Genomic DNA, 17,421 nt, shown 5'->3' on the forward strand with positions numbered 1-17,421 from the left:
GAACGATGCTAAAGTTGAAACTCCAGTACCTTGGCCACCTCATGCGAAGAGTTGACTCATTGGAAAAGACTCTGATGCTGGGAGGGATTGGGGGCAGGAGGAGAAGGGGACGACAGAGGACGAAATGGCTGGATGGCATCACTGACTCAATGGACATGAGTCTGAGTGAACTCCAGGAGTTGGTGATGGACAGGGAGGCCTGGTGTGCTGCGATTCATGGAGTCGCAAAGAGTCAGACACAACTGAGCGACTGAACTGAACTGAACTAGTTTGATTATGCTGTCTAGGTTTTCTCCCAAAGGGAAAGCATCTTTTAACTTCATATCACCATCTACGGTGGTTTTGGAGCCCCTGTAATAAAGTCTGACACTATTTCCATTGTTTCCCCATCTATTTGCCATGAAGTGATGGGACGGATGCCATGATCTTCATTTTTTGAACCTTAAGTTTTAACCCAGTCTCTTCACTCTCTTCTTTCACTTTGATCAAGAGGCTGTCTAGTTTCTCTTCACTTTCTGCCATAAGGGTGGTATCATCTGCATATCTGAGGTTATTGATATTTCTCCTGGCAATCTTGATTCCAGCTTATGCTTCATTCAGCACAATAAGGACCACTTTTTACTGTAGTCCTTCCCTAAAGAAAGAATGAGTCTACCCTCAAAATAGATGGCAATTTCTACTCTTATCACTACAGAAAAGAAATTCAGGCAATTTTTCAAAATTTTGAGACTTCACCAGAGATTTAGAAATACTGGAGAGCAGAACCTTATCACACATATACGTCATTACCTTCAAGAATAACAAGCATGAAATAATAAAAATATATCTACATCATCTTCACCTATCCAAAGAAATAAAGAATTTCAAGGTAAAAGTTCTCTTCAGGCAAACCTCTAAGACATATTTTCAACCAAATCATGTTATAGTCCCATTATCACCAAAAGACCTTGGCTCAAATTATTTGTATGCTTTCACATGTAGTTCCTGGATACCAATATCATATGCAATTAATCCTATCTTCCTCAAAGGAAAGGTGTTTTTAACCTACCAAATAATGTTTAAAGGCAGTCAGCACAACAATCAGATCTCACAGAATTAAAAGCACCTATCTCTACACTTTATGCTTCAATATCCTCTAAACAATACATAATGGGCTTTTATCCATCCTTTTTTACACACGTCTAGTTATGGGGAGGAGAAGGCAATGGCACCCCACTCCAGTACTCTTGTCTGAAAAACCCCATGGACAGAGGAGCCTGGTAGGCTGCAGTCCGTGGGGTTGCTAAGAGTCTGACACGACTAAGCGACTTCACTTTCACTTTTCACTTTCATGCATTGGAAAAGGAAATGGCAACCCACTCCAGTGTTTTTGCCTGGAGAGTACCAGGGACAAGGGAGCCTGGTGGGCTGCCATCTATGGGGTCACACAGAGTCGGACACGACTGAAGTGACTTAGCAGCAGCAGTTATGGGGAGCTCATCAGCTCTCGGGGAATCTCGTTATTAGCTGTCAGAAACACTTTTTTATATGAAGCCAAAATATGTTCTTCTATATTTTCTACTTTTCATCCTTATTGTATTCTTTGGGACAGTATAACTTGAGTTTATTTTCAGAACTAGAATTATAATTGGAGTTTATATTTTTGAGTGCCTGTACTCTTCCAAATAATGGTAATCATGAACGTTAGTATCTGAGATGGGGTTTGAACACAGATTTGTTTTATCCTAAAGGCCATATAATACCATTTGTTCTCTGCTACTGTCATGATCTTAGCTCTTACAACCTCTTAGCTTGGGTGGTACAATAACATTCTAAGTGGTTTCACAGTCTCTGCATATTTCCTAATTCTATACAGTGTATCTACTTTCTAATTAATGGGTCTTCAAATATGCCAGCAAATTTGGAAAACTCACCAGTAGTCAAAAGACAGGAAAAGGTTAGTTTTCATTCCAATCTCAAATAAGGGCAATGCCAAAGAATGTTCAAAATGCCACACAATCACCCTCATTTCACATGCTAACAAGGTAATGCTCAAAATCTCTCAAGCTAGGCTTCACAGCAGTATATGGCCTGAGAAATTCTAGATGTACAAGCTGAACTGAGAAAAAGCAGAGGAACCAGAGATCAAATTGCCAACATTTTTTTTTTTTTGCATCATAGACTAAGAAAGGGAGTTCTAGAAAAACATCTATCTCCACTTCATTGACTACACTGAAGCCTTTGACTGCATAGTTCACACCAAACTATGGAAAATTTGGGAGTAAAAGACCACCTTACATGTCTCCTGAGAAACCTGTATGTGAGTCAAGAAGCAACAGTTAGAACTTAGACATGAAACAACTGACTGTTCAAAATTGGGAAAGGAGTACAAGACTGTATATTGTCAACCTGCTTATTTAACTTACACGCAGAGTAAATCATGTGAAATGCCAGGCTGGATGAATCATAAGCTGAAATCAAGATTGGTGGGAGAAATATCAATAAACTGAGATATGCAGAAGATACCACTCTAATGGCAAAAAATAAAAAGGTTCTAAAGAGCCTCTTGATGAAAGTGAAAGAGGAGAGTGAAAAAGCTGGCTTAAAACTCAGCATTCCAAAAATGAAGATCATGGCATCCAGTCCCATTACTTCATGGCAAATAGATGGGGAAAATATGGAAACGGTGAAATACTTTATTTTTTTTTCGGGGTGGGGGGGCACCTTGTGTAAAGAGCCAACTGATTGGGAAAGAACCTGATGCTGGGAAAGATTGAAGGCAAGAGAAGGGAGTAATATGATGAGATGGTTGGATGCCATCACTGACTCAATGGACATGAGTTTGAACAAACTCTGGGAGATGGTGAAGGACAGGAAAGGCTGGCATGCTGCAGTTCATGGGGTCAAAAAGAGTTGGACACAGTTGAATGACTGAGCAACAATTCAAAAGCTACTTTGGCCTTCCATCTAAAATGAAAACATATTGACCTGACATGAATATCCCTCCACAAAATGGTCACCACCTGATTCTAGTATTATCTCATATGGCTAATTTATCCATTCTTATTGTTTCAACGAATCACCCATAAACTGATGAATCCAAGTCTATAGTCACATCCCAGATTTCTCTTCTGTGTGTTTTAGAGCAGTATCTTATTGAAATCGAATAAGTAAAACACACGTCTTTTACTCATCATGTTAATTTATAGCATATTGTCTTCTTCCTGTTTTTTCATGTTCCCTCTTCAAGAGTTTTTCCTAGATACTGAAATAATTTCCAAAATTCTTAAAATGAGAGCATGACATTATGCCAGTAAGATAGCATAATAAGAAGCCCCCAGCCCTAGTTCTGCAAGAGAATCACAAATGTGACAATCATCTATAGATAAAAGTGCCTTTGTGGGAGCTGCAGGATCTAATTTATAAGGGTACTACACACCAGTGGAGACAGACTGAAGAACGAAGTTTGAGAAAGCAGGCCAACACCTCAGTAGCAGGCCCACCAACTGTGGACCTAATTGCAGACACAGACGCTGCCTTATCCTCCTGCAGACTTGGCTGTAGTCCTGCTTATCCTTGGTTTTGTCACCAGCTCTGACCTTATATGGATTTAGCAGTAGCCACACTTAAACTAACCCAGTAATAGGTTCCCAAGCCATAGTCCTGACTGAAAACTTTGAAGCAGTCCCATGATCAAGCACCAGCTCAACTTGATCATGGTCTTGGAAACAGTAACATCTATCCAGGATGAATTATGCCCACTGATACCCCTATTAACAAGGGCATCAGACCTGATATCAACCATAGACCCTATTACAGACAGAGATGCAGCCCTGTGACCTAGCTCCAGGCTCACTTGACTGCAATCCTGGAGGTAGTACTGGTTGTCTAAGAATCCAATAGGAGAGGGTTAATACCTGCCAAAATCATCTGTAAAGACTGGAAGAGGGGCATGCTCCTCCAAATGCACAAAAACAAATGCAAGTCTACAAGAATAATGAAGAATCAGGCAAAAATGATATATCAAAGGAAAGCAATAAAGCTTTAGAAACCAACTCTAAAAAAAAACAGAGATCCAAGAACTATTTGACAAAGAATTCAAAAAAAAAAATATCTTAAAAGAGCTCAATGAGCTGCAGACAACCAAGTAAAAGCAGGGAAATGATACATGAACAAAATGAGAAATTCAGTATAGAAAGAGAAACCATTCAAGAAGAATGGTTACAAGAATCTTACTGCTAAGAATAAATATATGCAGTGTATATATATATATATATATATATATATATATATATACATACATATATATAGTATATATACAGTATATATATCATAGATTATTATATACTGTAATGGTGGCATGTAAGTCACTTTTAATACTAGCATATAAATTAAAAGACAAAAGTAGCAGAATAATTGTAACCACTGATATTTTTAAATAAAAACAGAATACAAAAATAAGTAAAATCTGATATCAATTATATAAAAGGGAAGTAACATGCAAAATTTCTGCACACAATTGTCTTAAGTTCTTACGAACTTAAAAGGGACCGCTATAATTTTTAAATGTTGATACAAATCTTATGATAAAGATAAAAGATATAGTAGATACACAAAAGAGACCAAAAAAGAATCAAAGAATACAACTGTAAAAATTTCATAAAACCACAGAGAAAGACAAGACATAAATAACAGACAGAAAATAATTTTTTAACTGACAATGGTAACGCCTTACCATGCTGTCAATAATTACTTTGAATGTAAATACACTAAACTTCATAAACAAAAAAAGAGTAGCTGAATGAATTAAAAAAATAAGACTCAAGTATATGTCACCTACAAGAGATTCACTTTATTTTATTTTATTTTTTAAGAGATTCACTTTAGATTTAAGGACACACAAAAGCTGAAAGTGAAGGGGTGAGGAAAGGCATTCCAAGAAAATGATAACCAAAGAGACAGGTAGCTATATTTATATTAGAAAAATACACTTTAAGTCAAAAATTATCATATGAGACAACGAAGTCATTGTATAATGATAAAAGTGTCACTTTGTCAGGAAAATATAAGAATTATAAATATATATGTACCCAATGTCAAAGTACCTAAGTATACAAAGCAAATGGTGACAGATCTAATGGAAGAAATTGATAGCAATACAATAATAGTAGGAAACACCCATACATACCCCACTCTCTAAATGAATAGTTATCTAGAAAATCAAAAAGGAAGCAGCAGGCTTAAAATCACTTTCACCAAATGAACTTAACAGACACGTATAGAACATTCCACTCAACAGACTATTCATTCTTATTAAATCCATATGGAACATCCTCCAGTATAGGTCAGAAAACAAGTCTTAACAACTTAAAGTGACTAAAATCATTTTAAGCATCCTTTTCTCATCACAGTGGACTGTAACTAGAACTTAAACAATAGAAAGAAAATGGAAAGCTCACAAACATATAGAAACAACAGATTCTTAAACAAGTATTTTCTCAAGGAAAAAAAGAGAAAATTATTAATAAAAGAAGATATCAAGACCAAAAAAAAACACAATACAAAAAATATGGGATGTGTTATGATGAAAGTGAAAGAGGAGAACGAAAAAGTTGCTTAAAGCTCAACATTCAGAAAACAAAGATCATGGCATCTGGTCCCATCACTTCATGGGAAATAGATGGGGAAACAGTGGAAACAGTGTCAGACTTTATTTTTAGGGGGCTCCAAAATCACTGCAGATGGTGACTGCAGCCATGAAATTGAAAGACACTTACTCCTTGGAAGAAAAGTTATGACCAACCTAGATAGTATATTCAAAAGCAGAGACATTACTTTGCCAACAAAGGTCCGTCTAGTCAAGGCTATGGTTTTTCCTGTGGTCATGTATGGATGTGAAAGTTGGACTGAGAAGAAGGCTGAGCACGAAAGAATTGATGCTTTTGAACTGTAGTGTTGGAGAAGACTCTTGAGAGTCCCTTGGACTGCAAGGAGATCCAACCAGTCCATTCTGAAGATCAGCCCTGGGATTTCTTTGGAGGGAATGATGCTAAAGCTGAAACTCCAGTACTTTGGCCACCTCATGTGAAGAGCTGACTCATTGGAAAAGACTCTGATGCTGGGAGGGATTGAGGGCAGGAGGAAAAGAAGACGACAGAGGATGAGATGGCTGGATGGCATCACCGACTCGATGGATGTGAGTTTGAGTGAACTCTGGGAGATGGTGATGGACAGGAAGGCCTGGCCTGCTGCGATCATGGGGTTGCAAAGAGTCAGACACGACTGAGTGACTGCACTGAACTGAACTGAACTGAAAATAATATTAAAAGGGAAGTTTATAGTGATCAACACCACATTGAAAAGCAAAAACTTCTCAAATGAACAACCTAAATTTACACCACAAGGAACCAGAAAAAGAACAAGCCAAACACAACTTAGCAGAAGGAAGAAAATAATAAACATAGAGCAGAAATGAATCAGAGAACATAAAAATAATTTTTAAAATTGACAAAAATAAAAGTCGTATTTCTGAAAAGATAAACAAAATTGAAAACACTTAGCTAGATTAAGAGAAAAAGAAGATTCAAATAAATTCAGAAATGAAAGAGAAGACTTTACAACTGATACTACAGATTGTAATTGTTATGCACAATTATATGCCAACAATCTGGCAGCTTTGGAAAAAATGAAAACCCTAGAAACAGACATCAATGCTGGGAGCCAGCACGAGTCCCGCCTGTGGCAAAGGTCATGAGGTTAAGGGGCCCGACAGGCAAAGGCGAGTCGGGCCTTAAGGGAGCCTCGCTGGATCTGCTCGTGCATCTGCCCCAAAACCAGAGTCTGCCTGCCTTACTGCATTATGCTTTCACAAACTCTTCTGACATTAACAGGGGCTATCCCCGACCACCTTTCTCAAATTAATTTAGAGCTCCAGATAATAGTCTCCTCCATATAAAAGGAGTGTCTCAGGTCAAACCTCTCTGCTGGTAGACTAGCTTGTGTGACAGGATTATCCACATTCTTGCTACTATGTTCATGATTGTTTACAACCTCTCAACCATAAACAGCACAGAGAGTTTGGAGTATTTTGAAAGTCTTAGTTAGCATAGGGTTTTTCTAAAGATAAAAATCATGTTGGTGAAGGGTTTCATTGCTGAGTTAATGATTGCCGCCAGGCCTCCATATCCTTAGGCACCTGGGAGTATGTTAATCGATGTAACTGGAATGTAGAAAAAGAAATATAGTAGTTTTGATGTTAGCAATACTAGACTTTTGAGTTAATGAATTTTTGCTTTTGTTATAGATCACTGTACTCCTCTTTGTTATAAATTATTGTGTCCTTGCTATGTAAAAATGTAACTTTATCACTATATTAAGACTAAGTAGATCTTAAGGGAAAACAAGTTTTCTGATCAATTAACCTTTATCAACAGAAAGAAAGGTAGGGCCATAAAATGTTAATCGGTCTCCAGACCAGAAGATATTGTGAACAAACATAAGACCCTTGTAAGAACAAAGATATGCTGAGGACACTGTCTTTAGATAAGGGTCAGAAGCAGCTGATCCTGCATGACTCTGTTTCTTACATTTATCTCCATGTATAACTAAAAGTATAAAAGTGGACCTGGAAAATAAAGAAACGGACCAGTTCCTGGAAAGACTGGTTTCCCCCATGTGGTCTTTTCTCATTCTCTTCTTTTCTGGCTGAATTCCCATCTGGAGCATGGAGGCTCACCATGTCTACTTACTTGCCCTGGCTTCTAAGACTCACGCAAGAGGGAGCCCAAGGCGGGGCACCCTCCACTATTCAAGTGGGCGCCAGTGGCCTATGTAAGTGGTGCAAACTCCTTGTCTTGGAGTTTTATTGGTTTTACACGTAAACCAAGTTATTCAGCCTCTTTTTCTCCACAAATTTTCCTACTAGACATTTCTTTTCTAATCTCTCTTTATATCTGTAATTAAATAAGTTCTTTCCTAGGATGCCAACTCTGTCCTTGATTCGAATTACCCAGGATCCACCGGGGCTGGACCCCAGCACATACCAAGACTGAATCAATAAGAAGTATAAAGCCTAAATAGACTAATAACAAAAAGAGATGGAAGAAGCAATCAGGAGAAAGTCCCCAAAGGAAAGTCCAGGACCAGATGTCTTCATGGGTGAATTCTACCAAATATTTAGAGAAAAATGAATATCAATACATCTTAAACTCTTCCAAATGATAAAAGGAGAACACCAGAAACACTCACTTTGGATTTTACCAGGGATGAGATTTTGACATCCATGGTACTTGGATCTTGTAGGAACAGAGGCTGCGTGGCCCAGGAGCTACCCCTGTCCAAGGTCAAGAGCAGCAGCCGAGAGGAGATACCCCACGTCCAAGGTAAGAGAAACCCAAGTAAGACTATAGGTGCTGAGAGAGGGCATCAGAGGGTAGACACATTGAAACCACAATCACAGACAACTAGCCAATCTGACCACACAGACCACAGCCTTGTCTAACTCAGTGAAACCAAGCCATGCCACGTGGGGCCACCCAAGATGGACGGGTCATGGTGGAGACGTCTGACAGAATGAGGGCCACAGGAGAAGGGAATGGCAAACCACTTCAGTATTCTTGCCTTGAGACCACCATGAACAGTATGAAAAGGCAAAAAGATAGGACACTGAAAGATGAACTCCCCAGCTGGGTAGGTGCCTAAACAAGCTACTGGAGATCAGTAAAGAAATAACTCCAGAAAGAATCAAGGCATGGAGCCAAAGCAAAACCAACACCCAGTTGTGGATGTGATTGGTGATAGAAGCAAAATCCGAGGCTGTAAAGAGCAATATTGCATAGGAACCTGGAATGTTAGGTCCATAAATCAAGGCAAATTGGAAGTGGTCAAACAAGAGATGGCAAGAGTGAACATCGACATTCTAGGAATCAATGAACTAAAATGGACTGGAATGGGTGAATTTAACTCACATGACCATTATGTCTACTACTGTGGGCAGGAATCCCTTAGAAGAAATGGCGTAGCCATCATAGTCAACAAAAGAGTCCAAAATGCAGTACTTGGATGCAATCTCAAAAACGACAGAATGATCTCTGTTCGTTTTCAAGGCAAGCCATTCAATATCACGGTAATCCAAGTTTATGCCCCAACAAATAACGCTGAAGAAGCTGAAGTTGAACAGTTCTATGAAGACCTACAAGACCTTCTAAACTAACACCCCAAAAAAGATGTCATTTTCATTATAGGGGACTGGAATGCAAAAGTAGGAAGTCAAGAAACACCTGGAGTAACAGGCAAATTTTGCCTTGGTGTACAGAATGAAGCAGGACAAAAACTAATAGAGTTCTGTCAAGAGAACACACTGGTCATAGCAAACATCCTCTTCCAACAACACAAGAGAAGACTCTACACATGGACATCACCAGATGGTCAACACCAAAATCAGATTGATTATATTCTTTGATGCCGAAGATGGAGAAGCTCTATACAATCAGCAAAAACAAGACCAGGAGCTAACTGTGGCTCAGATCATGAACTCCTTATTGCCAAATTAAGACTAAAATTGAAGAAAGTGGGGGAAAATCACTAGAACATTCAGGTATGACCTAAATCAAATCCCTTATGATTATACAGGAAAAGTGAGAAATAGATTTCAGGAACTAGATCCAATAAACAGAGTTCCTGATGAACTATGGATGGAGGTTCATGACATTGTACAGGAGACAGGGATCAAGACCATCCCCAAGAAAAAGAAGTGCAAAAAGCAAAATGGGTGTCTGAAGAGGCCTTACAAATAGCTGTGAAAGAAGACAGGCAAATGGCAAAGGAGAAAAGAAAAGAAACACCCATTTGAATGCAGAGTTCCAAAGAATAGAAAGGAGAGATAAGAAAGCCTTCCTCAGCGATCAATGCAAAGAAATAGAAGAAAACAATAGAATGGGAAAACTAGAGATCTCTTCAAGAAAATTAGAGATACTAAGGCAACACTGCATGCAAAGATGGGCTCAATAAAGGACAGAAATGCTATGGACCTAACAGAAGCAGAAGACATTAAGAAGAGGTGGCAAGAATACATAGAAGAACTGTACAGAAAAGATCATCACAACCCAGGTAATCACAATGGTGTGATCACTCACCTAGAGCCAGACATCCTGGAATGTGAAGTCAAGCGGTTCTTAAGAAGCATCACTATGAACAAAGCTAGTGGAGGTGATGGAATCCCAGTTGAGTTATTTCAAATTCTAAAGGATGATGCTGTGAAAGTGATGCACTCAATATTTCAGCAAGTTTGGAAAACTCAGCAGTGGCCACAGGACTGGAAAAGATAGGTTTCATTCCAATTCCAAAAACAGGCAATGCCAAAGAATGCTCAAACTACCACACAATTGCACTCATCTCCCATGCTAGGAAAGTAATGCCCCAAATTCTCCAAGCCAGGCTTCAGCAATACATGAACCATGAACTTCCAGATGTTCAAGCTGGTTTTAGAAAAGGCAGAGGAACCAGAGATCAAATTGCCAACATCTGCTGGTTGATAGAAAAAGCAAGAGAATTCCAGAAAAACATCTATTTCTGCTTTATTGACTATGCCAAAGCCTTTGACTGTGTGGATCACAATAAACTGGAAATTCTGAAAGAGATGAGAATACTAGACCACCTGACCTGCCTTTTGAGAGATGTGTATGTAGATCAGGAAGCAACAAAACTGGACATGGAACAACAGACTGGTTCCAAATAGGAAAAAGAGTAAGTCAAGTCTATATATTGTCACCCTGCTTATTCAATTTATATGCAGAGTACATCATGAGAAATGCTGGGTTGGAGGAAGCATAAGCTGGAGTCAAGATTGCTGGGAGAAATAATGGCAGAAAGTGAAGAAGAATTAAAGAGCCTCTTGATGAATGTGAAAGAGGAGAGTGAAAAAGCTGGCTTAAAGCTCAACATTCAGAACACTAAAATCATGGCATCTGGTCCCATCACTTCATGGGAAATAGATTGGGAAACAGTGGCTGAATTTATTGTGGGGCGCTCCATAATCACTGCAGATGGTACTGCAGCCAGGAAATTAAAAGACGATTACTCCTTGGAAGGAAAGTTATGACCAACCTAGACAGCGTATTAAAAACAGAGACATTATTTTTCAACAAAGGTCCGTCTAGTCAAGGCTATGGTTTTTCCAGTAGTCATGTATGGATATGAGAGTTGATCCATAAAGAAAGCTGAGTGCTGAAGAATTGATGCTTCTGAACTGTGGTTTTGGAGAAGACTCTTGAGAATCCCTTTGACTGCAAGGAGATCCAACCAGTCCATCCTAAAGGAGTTCAGTCCTGGGTGTTTATTGGAAGGACTGATGTTGAAGCTGAAACTACAATACTTTGGCCACCTGCAAAGAGCTGACTAATTTGAAAAGACCCTGATCCTGGGAAAGATTGAGGGCAGGAGTAGAAGGGGACGACAGAGGATGAGATGGTTGAATGGCATCAACGACTCGATGGACATGGTTTTGGGTGATCTCCAGGAGTTGGTGATGGACAGGGAGGCCTGGCATGCTCGGTTCATGGGGTTGCAAAGAGTCGAACATGACTGAGTGACTGAACTGAATTGATGGTACTTGTGAAACCTGAAAACACTGGACGCCAGGGTGGTTGCAAACCATAGTTTTGAGTAATTCTAGCAGAGTAAGGTCAGTGAAGAGAAGAATAAAAATCTCTCCTAAACCATGGTTTCCAAAAAAAAGATCATACCTTTTTACCTAGGAGTCCATCCTTGTGTCTATTGCACAAAGATCTACATTTCTTGAAATACTTATGAAAGGTTGTTGCTGAATGAAAAGATGGCCAGGATTCTTGGCCTCCGAAGGAGAAGAACTTAATCTGGGACCAGAGACGAGGCTTGATCATTCAGACCTTTGTGTAATAACGTTTTATTAAAGTATAAAGGAGATAGAGAAAGCTTCTGACATAGGCATCAGAAGGGGTCAGAAAGAGTACCCCCCTGCTAGTATTCAGCTGGATGTTATACAGTCACTACTGCTACTGCTAAGTCACTTCAGTTGTGTCCTGCTCTGTGCGACCCCATAGATGGCAGTCCATCAGGCTCCCCTGTACCTGGGATTCTCCAGGCAAGAACACTGGAGTGGGTTGCCATTTCCTTCTTCAATGCATGAAAGTGAAAAGGGAAAGTGAAGTCACTCGGTCGTGTCCTACTCTTAACGACCCCATGGACTGCAGCCTACCAGGATCCTCCATCATGGGATTTTCCAGGCAAGAGTACTGGAGTGGGGTGCCATTGCCTTCTCCATATATAGTCACTAGCAGTCTGTTAATGAAAGAAAAGGAATGTCTTAAAACTCAGAATGGCACTATGCTCCTCACTCATAAGATGTATTTTGGGATAATCTTGGCACCAAATGCTTCATCCTGGGCCATAAAATGATTAACTTGAATCTTGTAGAAGGACAGGTTACCATACAAGTAGTTTCGTTTACACAGATTCAGTTCAGTTCAGTTCAGTCACTCAGTCGTGTCCGACTCTTTGTGACCCCATGAACCGCAGCACGCCAGGCCCCCCTGTCCATCACCAACTCCCGGGGTTCACTCAGATTCACGTCCATCGAGTCAGCGATGCCATCCAGCCATCTCATCCTCTGTCGTCCCCTTTTCCTCCTGCCGCCAATCACTCCCAGCATCAGAGTCTTTTCCAATAAGTCAACACTTTGCATGAGGTGGCCAAAGTGCTGGAGCTTCAGCTTTAGCATCATTCCCTCCAAAGAAATCCCAGGGCTGATCGCCTTCAGAATGGACTGGTTGGATCTCCTTGCAGTCCAAGGGACTCTCAAGAGTCTTCTCCAACACCACAGTTCAAAAGCATCAATTCTTCGGCGCTCAGCCTTCTTCACAGTCCAACTCTCACATCCATACATGACTACTGGAAAAACTATAGCCGTGACTAGACGGACCTTAGTCGGCAAAGTAATGTCTCTGCTTTTGAATATGCTATCTAGGTTGGTCATAACTTTTCTTCCAAGGAGTAAGCGTCTTTTAATTTCATGGCTGCAATCACCATCTGCAGTGATTTTGGAGCCCCCAGAAATAAAGTCTGACACTGTTTCCACTGCTTCCCCATCTATTTCCCATGAAGTGATGGGACCGGATGCCATGATCTTCGTTTTCTGAATGTTGAGCTTTAAGCCAACTTTTTCGCTCTCCTCTTTCACTTTCATCAAGAGGCTTTTTAGTTCCTCTTCACTTTCCGCCATAAGGGTAGTGTCATCTGCATATCTGAGGTTATTGATATTTCTCCCAGCAATCTTGATTCCAGCTTGTGTTTCTTCCAATCCAGTGTTTCTCATGATGTACTCTGCATGTAAGTTAAATAAGCAGGGTGACAATATACAGCCTTGACGTGCTCCTTTTCCTATCTGGAACCAGTCTGTTGTTCCATGTCCAGTTCTAACTGTTGCTTCCTGACCTGCATACAGATTTCTCAAGAGGCAGGTTAGGTGGTCTGGCATTCCCATCTCTCTCAGAATTTTCCACAGTTTATTGTGATCCACACAATCAAAGGCTTTGGCATAGTCAATAAAGCAGAAATAGATGTTTTTCTGGAACTCTATTCTTTTTTCCATGACCCAGAGGATGTTGGCAATTTGCTCTCTTGTTCCTTTGCCTTTTCTCAAACCAGCTTGAACACCAGGAAGTTCACGGTTTATGTATTGCTGAAGCCTGGCTTGGAGAATTTTGAACATTACTTTACTAGCATGCGAGATGAGTACAATTGTGTGGTAGTTTGAGCATTCTTTGGCATTGCCTTTCTTTGGCATTGGAATGAAAACTGATCTATTCCAGTCCTGTGGCCACTGCTGAGTTTTCCCAATTTGCTAGCATACTGAGTGCAGCAGTTTCACAGCATCATCTTTCTTACATAGATTAGGGGAACAATATCTGAGTATAACATACTGGTTTGTCAAGTAGGTTCTGAGGCATGAGGCAGGACAGACTTGAAGACAAGAGTTTGGGGTAAATGTATAATACATTAGCATAGCTTAAGACAAACATTTCCATAAGAAAAATGCATTGGTTATCTCAAGGTTTGAGAATAGTTAACTTCAGGTGAAACCAGGTGTCATTATGGCAACACAGTATTTTAAGAGAAACCTCTTTTTAAATTTGTGTAGAGAAGGAAAAAAATATCCCTAGTTTGTTTCCTCCTGCCGCTGAAGAGAGATAAAAATGTCTGACACTTGCACGCTATTTCCTCTGTTTGGAGACCCCTGTCCTTTCTGCCTGTTACCCTTTCTCTTACTGGATAGGTTTTTTGTTTAGCAAATATTTTACAGCCACTTTTACATCCTTATTCCTCAAGCTGTAGATTATAGGATTTAGCATGGGAGTTACCACACCATAAAACAGGGAAATGAGCTTATCAGAAGCTTGCAACTTGTTTTCTCCATGCAGTTTTTGAGACTTAGGTTTGGCATACATAAAGAAGATGGTACCATAAAATATAATTACCACAGTCAGATGTGCTGAGCAGGTAGAAAAGGCCTTATGTCTCCCTCTAGCTGAGTTCATTCTCAAGATGGTATAGAGGATGAACATGTAGGAGAAAAATATGACCAGCAGTGGAAGAACTAGAAATGCCATATTTGATACCATCATTGTGATAATATTGAGAGATATATCAGTACAAGCTAGCTTGAGAACAGCTAATATTTCACATGTGAAATGATTGATTACATTATTCTCACAGAAAGGCAATCGCATGGCAAGAGATGTTTGTACAATTGAGTTGATTCCTCCAGAGAGCCATGACACAGAAGCCATCAGAACATACACCACCTTGCTCATGATGACAGAGTATCTCAGAGGGTTACAGATGGCCACATAGCGGTCAAAAGCCATCATGCCAAGCAGCAAACACTCTGTTGAACCCATTGCAAATCCAAAAAACATTTGCACTGCACATCCAGAGAAGGAAATGTTCCTTTTCTTTGAGATTAAGCTCACCAAAGTTGAAGGAACAGAGGAAGATGTATAGCAGATATCCAGAAAAGAGAGGTTTCCCAGGAAGAAGTACATGGGGGAGTGAAGATGGGAATCAAAGATGCTTGCTGTGATGAGAACACCGTTGCCAACTAGAATGACTAGGTACATACTTAGAATTACAACAAAGTAAACAATCTCAGTCTTTGGGTATTCAGAAAGACCCAGAAGAAGAAATTCTAGCACAAATGTCTGGTTAATTTTATCCATGTCCTCTGCTTTCAGGATGTCAAAGGAAGATCTCCTATAAGATATATTTACTGCCAGGAAACAAGTGTTACATGTTACACATTACCTAAACAATTGGTTTTTAAAGAATGTATTATAAGGAGTGTTTGCTTGAAGCCCTGAAGTCCAGTTATCTTCAACAATGTGTATCAACAAAATATAATAAAACTGGAAATGAATAAAGTATCTATGCCATTGCCACTATGTGAAGTTCTACCTATGATTAAAGAAACATACAGAAGTAACTTTTCCTGCTATGGAGGACATGTTCCTGGGTTGAGGTTTCTAAAACTCCTGACTAATTAGTAAATACAAGCCTGACTTCATCTGCCCTAGAAAGTAAAGAGTGGAGATGGCAAAATACCACTCAATAGGACTGGAAATTTTAAATTGAAATTCATGATGGTCAAAATTCACAGAAACTCTGATTTTTGGGGGGCATATATCTTTCTATGCCTGACACTACATAGTATATATTAGTCACCTTAATTGTTTTATAGACAATTAGTAATAATAAATTGAATAGCATAAACTGAAATTTAACATCTGTTTAAACACAGATATCTGTTGATTTCATATTCCAGCTCCTCTTAGTTTCTTGTGTGACTGTTCCTATGACAAGACCACTGCATAGACCAGCTCCACACGAATGTTACAGACAACCTTTGGAGAACATTACATAGTCTCTTCACTTATTTTTACTCTGTGGCTTCAGAGTGTATCTTCATAATTTACTCACTTAAGTCAACCTAAGAGAACAGCAAAAAATGTTTAAATATTTTTTTATAAATAGGTATACATGGGTATATGTACTATTTTATGTTTAACAAAATATAATCATTGTTTGTACTATCCCCATTTTTCAAATATTAAAAAATGGAATTCTTCCAAGGTTGACCACATAGTAAATAATAAAGTAGAGCTCAAAGCTCAGATCAAGTGTAGTTCACAGCACCACTACTTTTAGTATACACATAAGTCATCACACAGTAGGATTTTATGAGACTTTTAGCAGAAACATAATAGAAGGAATTAAGATATTTAGATTAATGTGTTTGTCACATTACTGACTGGATGTGAAAACTGATCTTTTCATAATCACCACGATATTTGACATTGCTCAAAATCACAAGCTTAGTCCTCATATGGCTAATAGATTTGAGGGTTTCAGCATAGCCACTTTTCACCCACTCTGTCACTTAGTTTGCCATGTGATAGTAGTTGAGGAAATCACTTTATAGCAGATATTACTTAGAATCAGAAATCCAATTCAACAGAGGGATTCATACTAAGGAACAATTTAGAATACACAACAGAAATATCACAACTTTGAAGAGAAGACAATAAGGGAATATAAAATCTCAATTTTGGAGATGAAAACTTTAGCCCAAATGACATTGTAAATTTTTATTTGTTCAGCTTAAGGAAAGAATTTTCCTTAAAGAAAAGAAAGAGAAGAAAAAAACCTTCATTTCATTTATGCAACAATTTCTTACTTCAGGATCTTGTGTGTCATATTTTAGGCTTGAAATTAGTTCACTTGCTGATGTCACATGACTAAAATCAGGAACAAGCAATATTCATAGTCCATTATCTTTACATTACAACTTTGCCTAACTGGTAGCATTAAAATCTGTATAAAAGTCATGTGTCAACAGCAGGCTATTGTTAGTGAGAACCTTAGAATAGTCAGGGTCACAAAGTCAAAATGACCTTCATTCAACAGTGCCAGGAACAAGGAGGCAAAAATCCAACTCTTATTCTATACTACTTCACATGACAAGTCAAAATTCTCCCCAATGAGGCTCAGAAATTGGTGAGAGGATGCACTGGATAAGGAACATGAGCACCCTGATCAGACCAATCACTAACAGAAATGGAAGAAGACAGCAAGATTTACCAGGATATATGAAGATGTTTTAACCAGGCTCTTTGAAGCCAGGACTCCAGCGACTGTTGTCTTCCTCTTCCAGACAACTGCAATGACAATGCATCTGAGGCTATCTAAACTGCTTCTTCCAGTCATCTGTTCCAAGCCTTTCCATCCTAGGCAGAAATCTCTCACTAAGTCAAACACACCTTGAACTAGGCTTGTTTCACTACATTTGGTTTACTTCTGCTCCCAGCACTTTAAACTGTTTATGTTGTTACACTGTGAGGTAACAAGAGACAT

At 39.2% G+C, this 17,421-nt stretch overlaps 1 protein-coding gene across 1 annotated transcript; it reads right to left on the reverse strand.

Annotated features, from left to right (window-relative positions):
* Window positions 1-14,276: 14,276 nt before the first annotated feature.
* Window positions 14,277-15,287, reverse strand: LOC128052233 (olfactory receptor 13C3). Its single transcript, XM_052644726.1, has one exon. The coding sequence runs from the start codon at window positions 15,228-15,230 to the stop codon at window positions 14,277-14,279; it is 954 nt and encodes a 317-aa protein (XP_052500686.1). The 5' UTR covers window positions 15,231-15,287.
* Between the last annotated feature and the right edge of the window lie 2,134 nt (window positions 15,288-17,421).

Source organism: Budorcas taxicolor, chromosome 8 (assembly GCF_023091745.1).
Source record: "Budorcas taxicolor isolate Tak-1 chromosome 8, Takin1.1, whole genome shotgun sequence".
NCBI lineage: Eukaryota > Metazoa > Chordata > Mammalia > Artiodactyla > Bovidae > Budorcas > Budorcas taxicolor.

Excerpts from the sequence above, each read along its gene's own strand:
- LOC128052233 (XM_052644726.1), bottom strand. The coding sequence starts at position 15,230 with ATGGATAAAATTAACCAGACATTTGTGCTAGAATTTCTTCTTCTGGGT.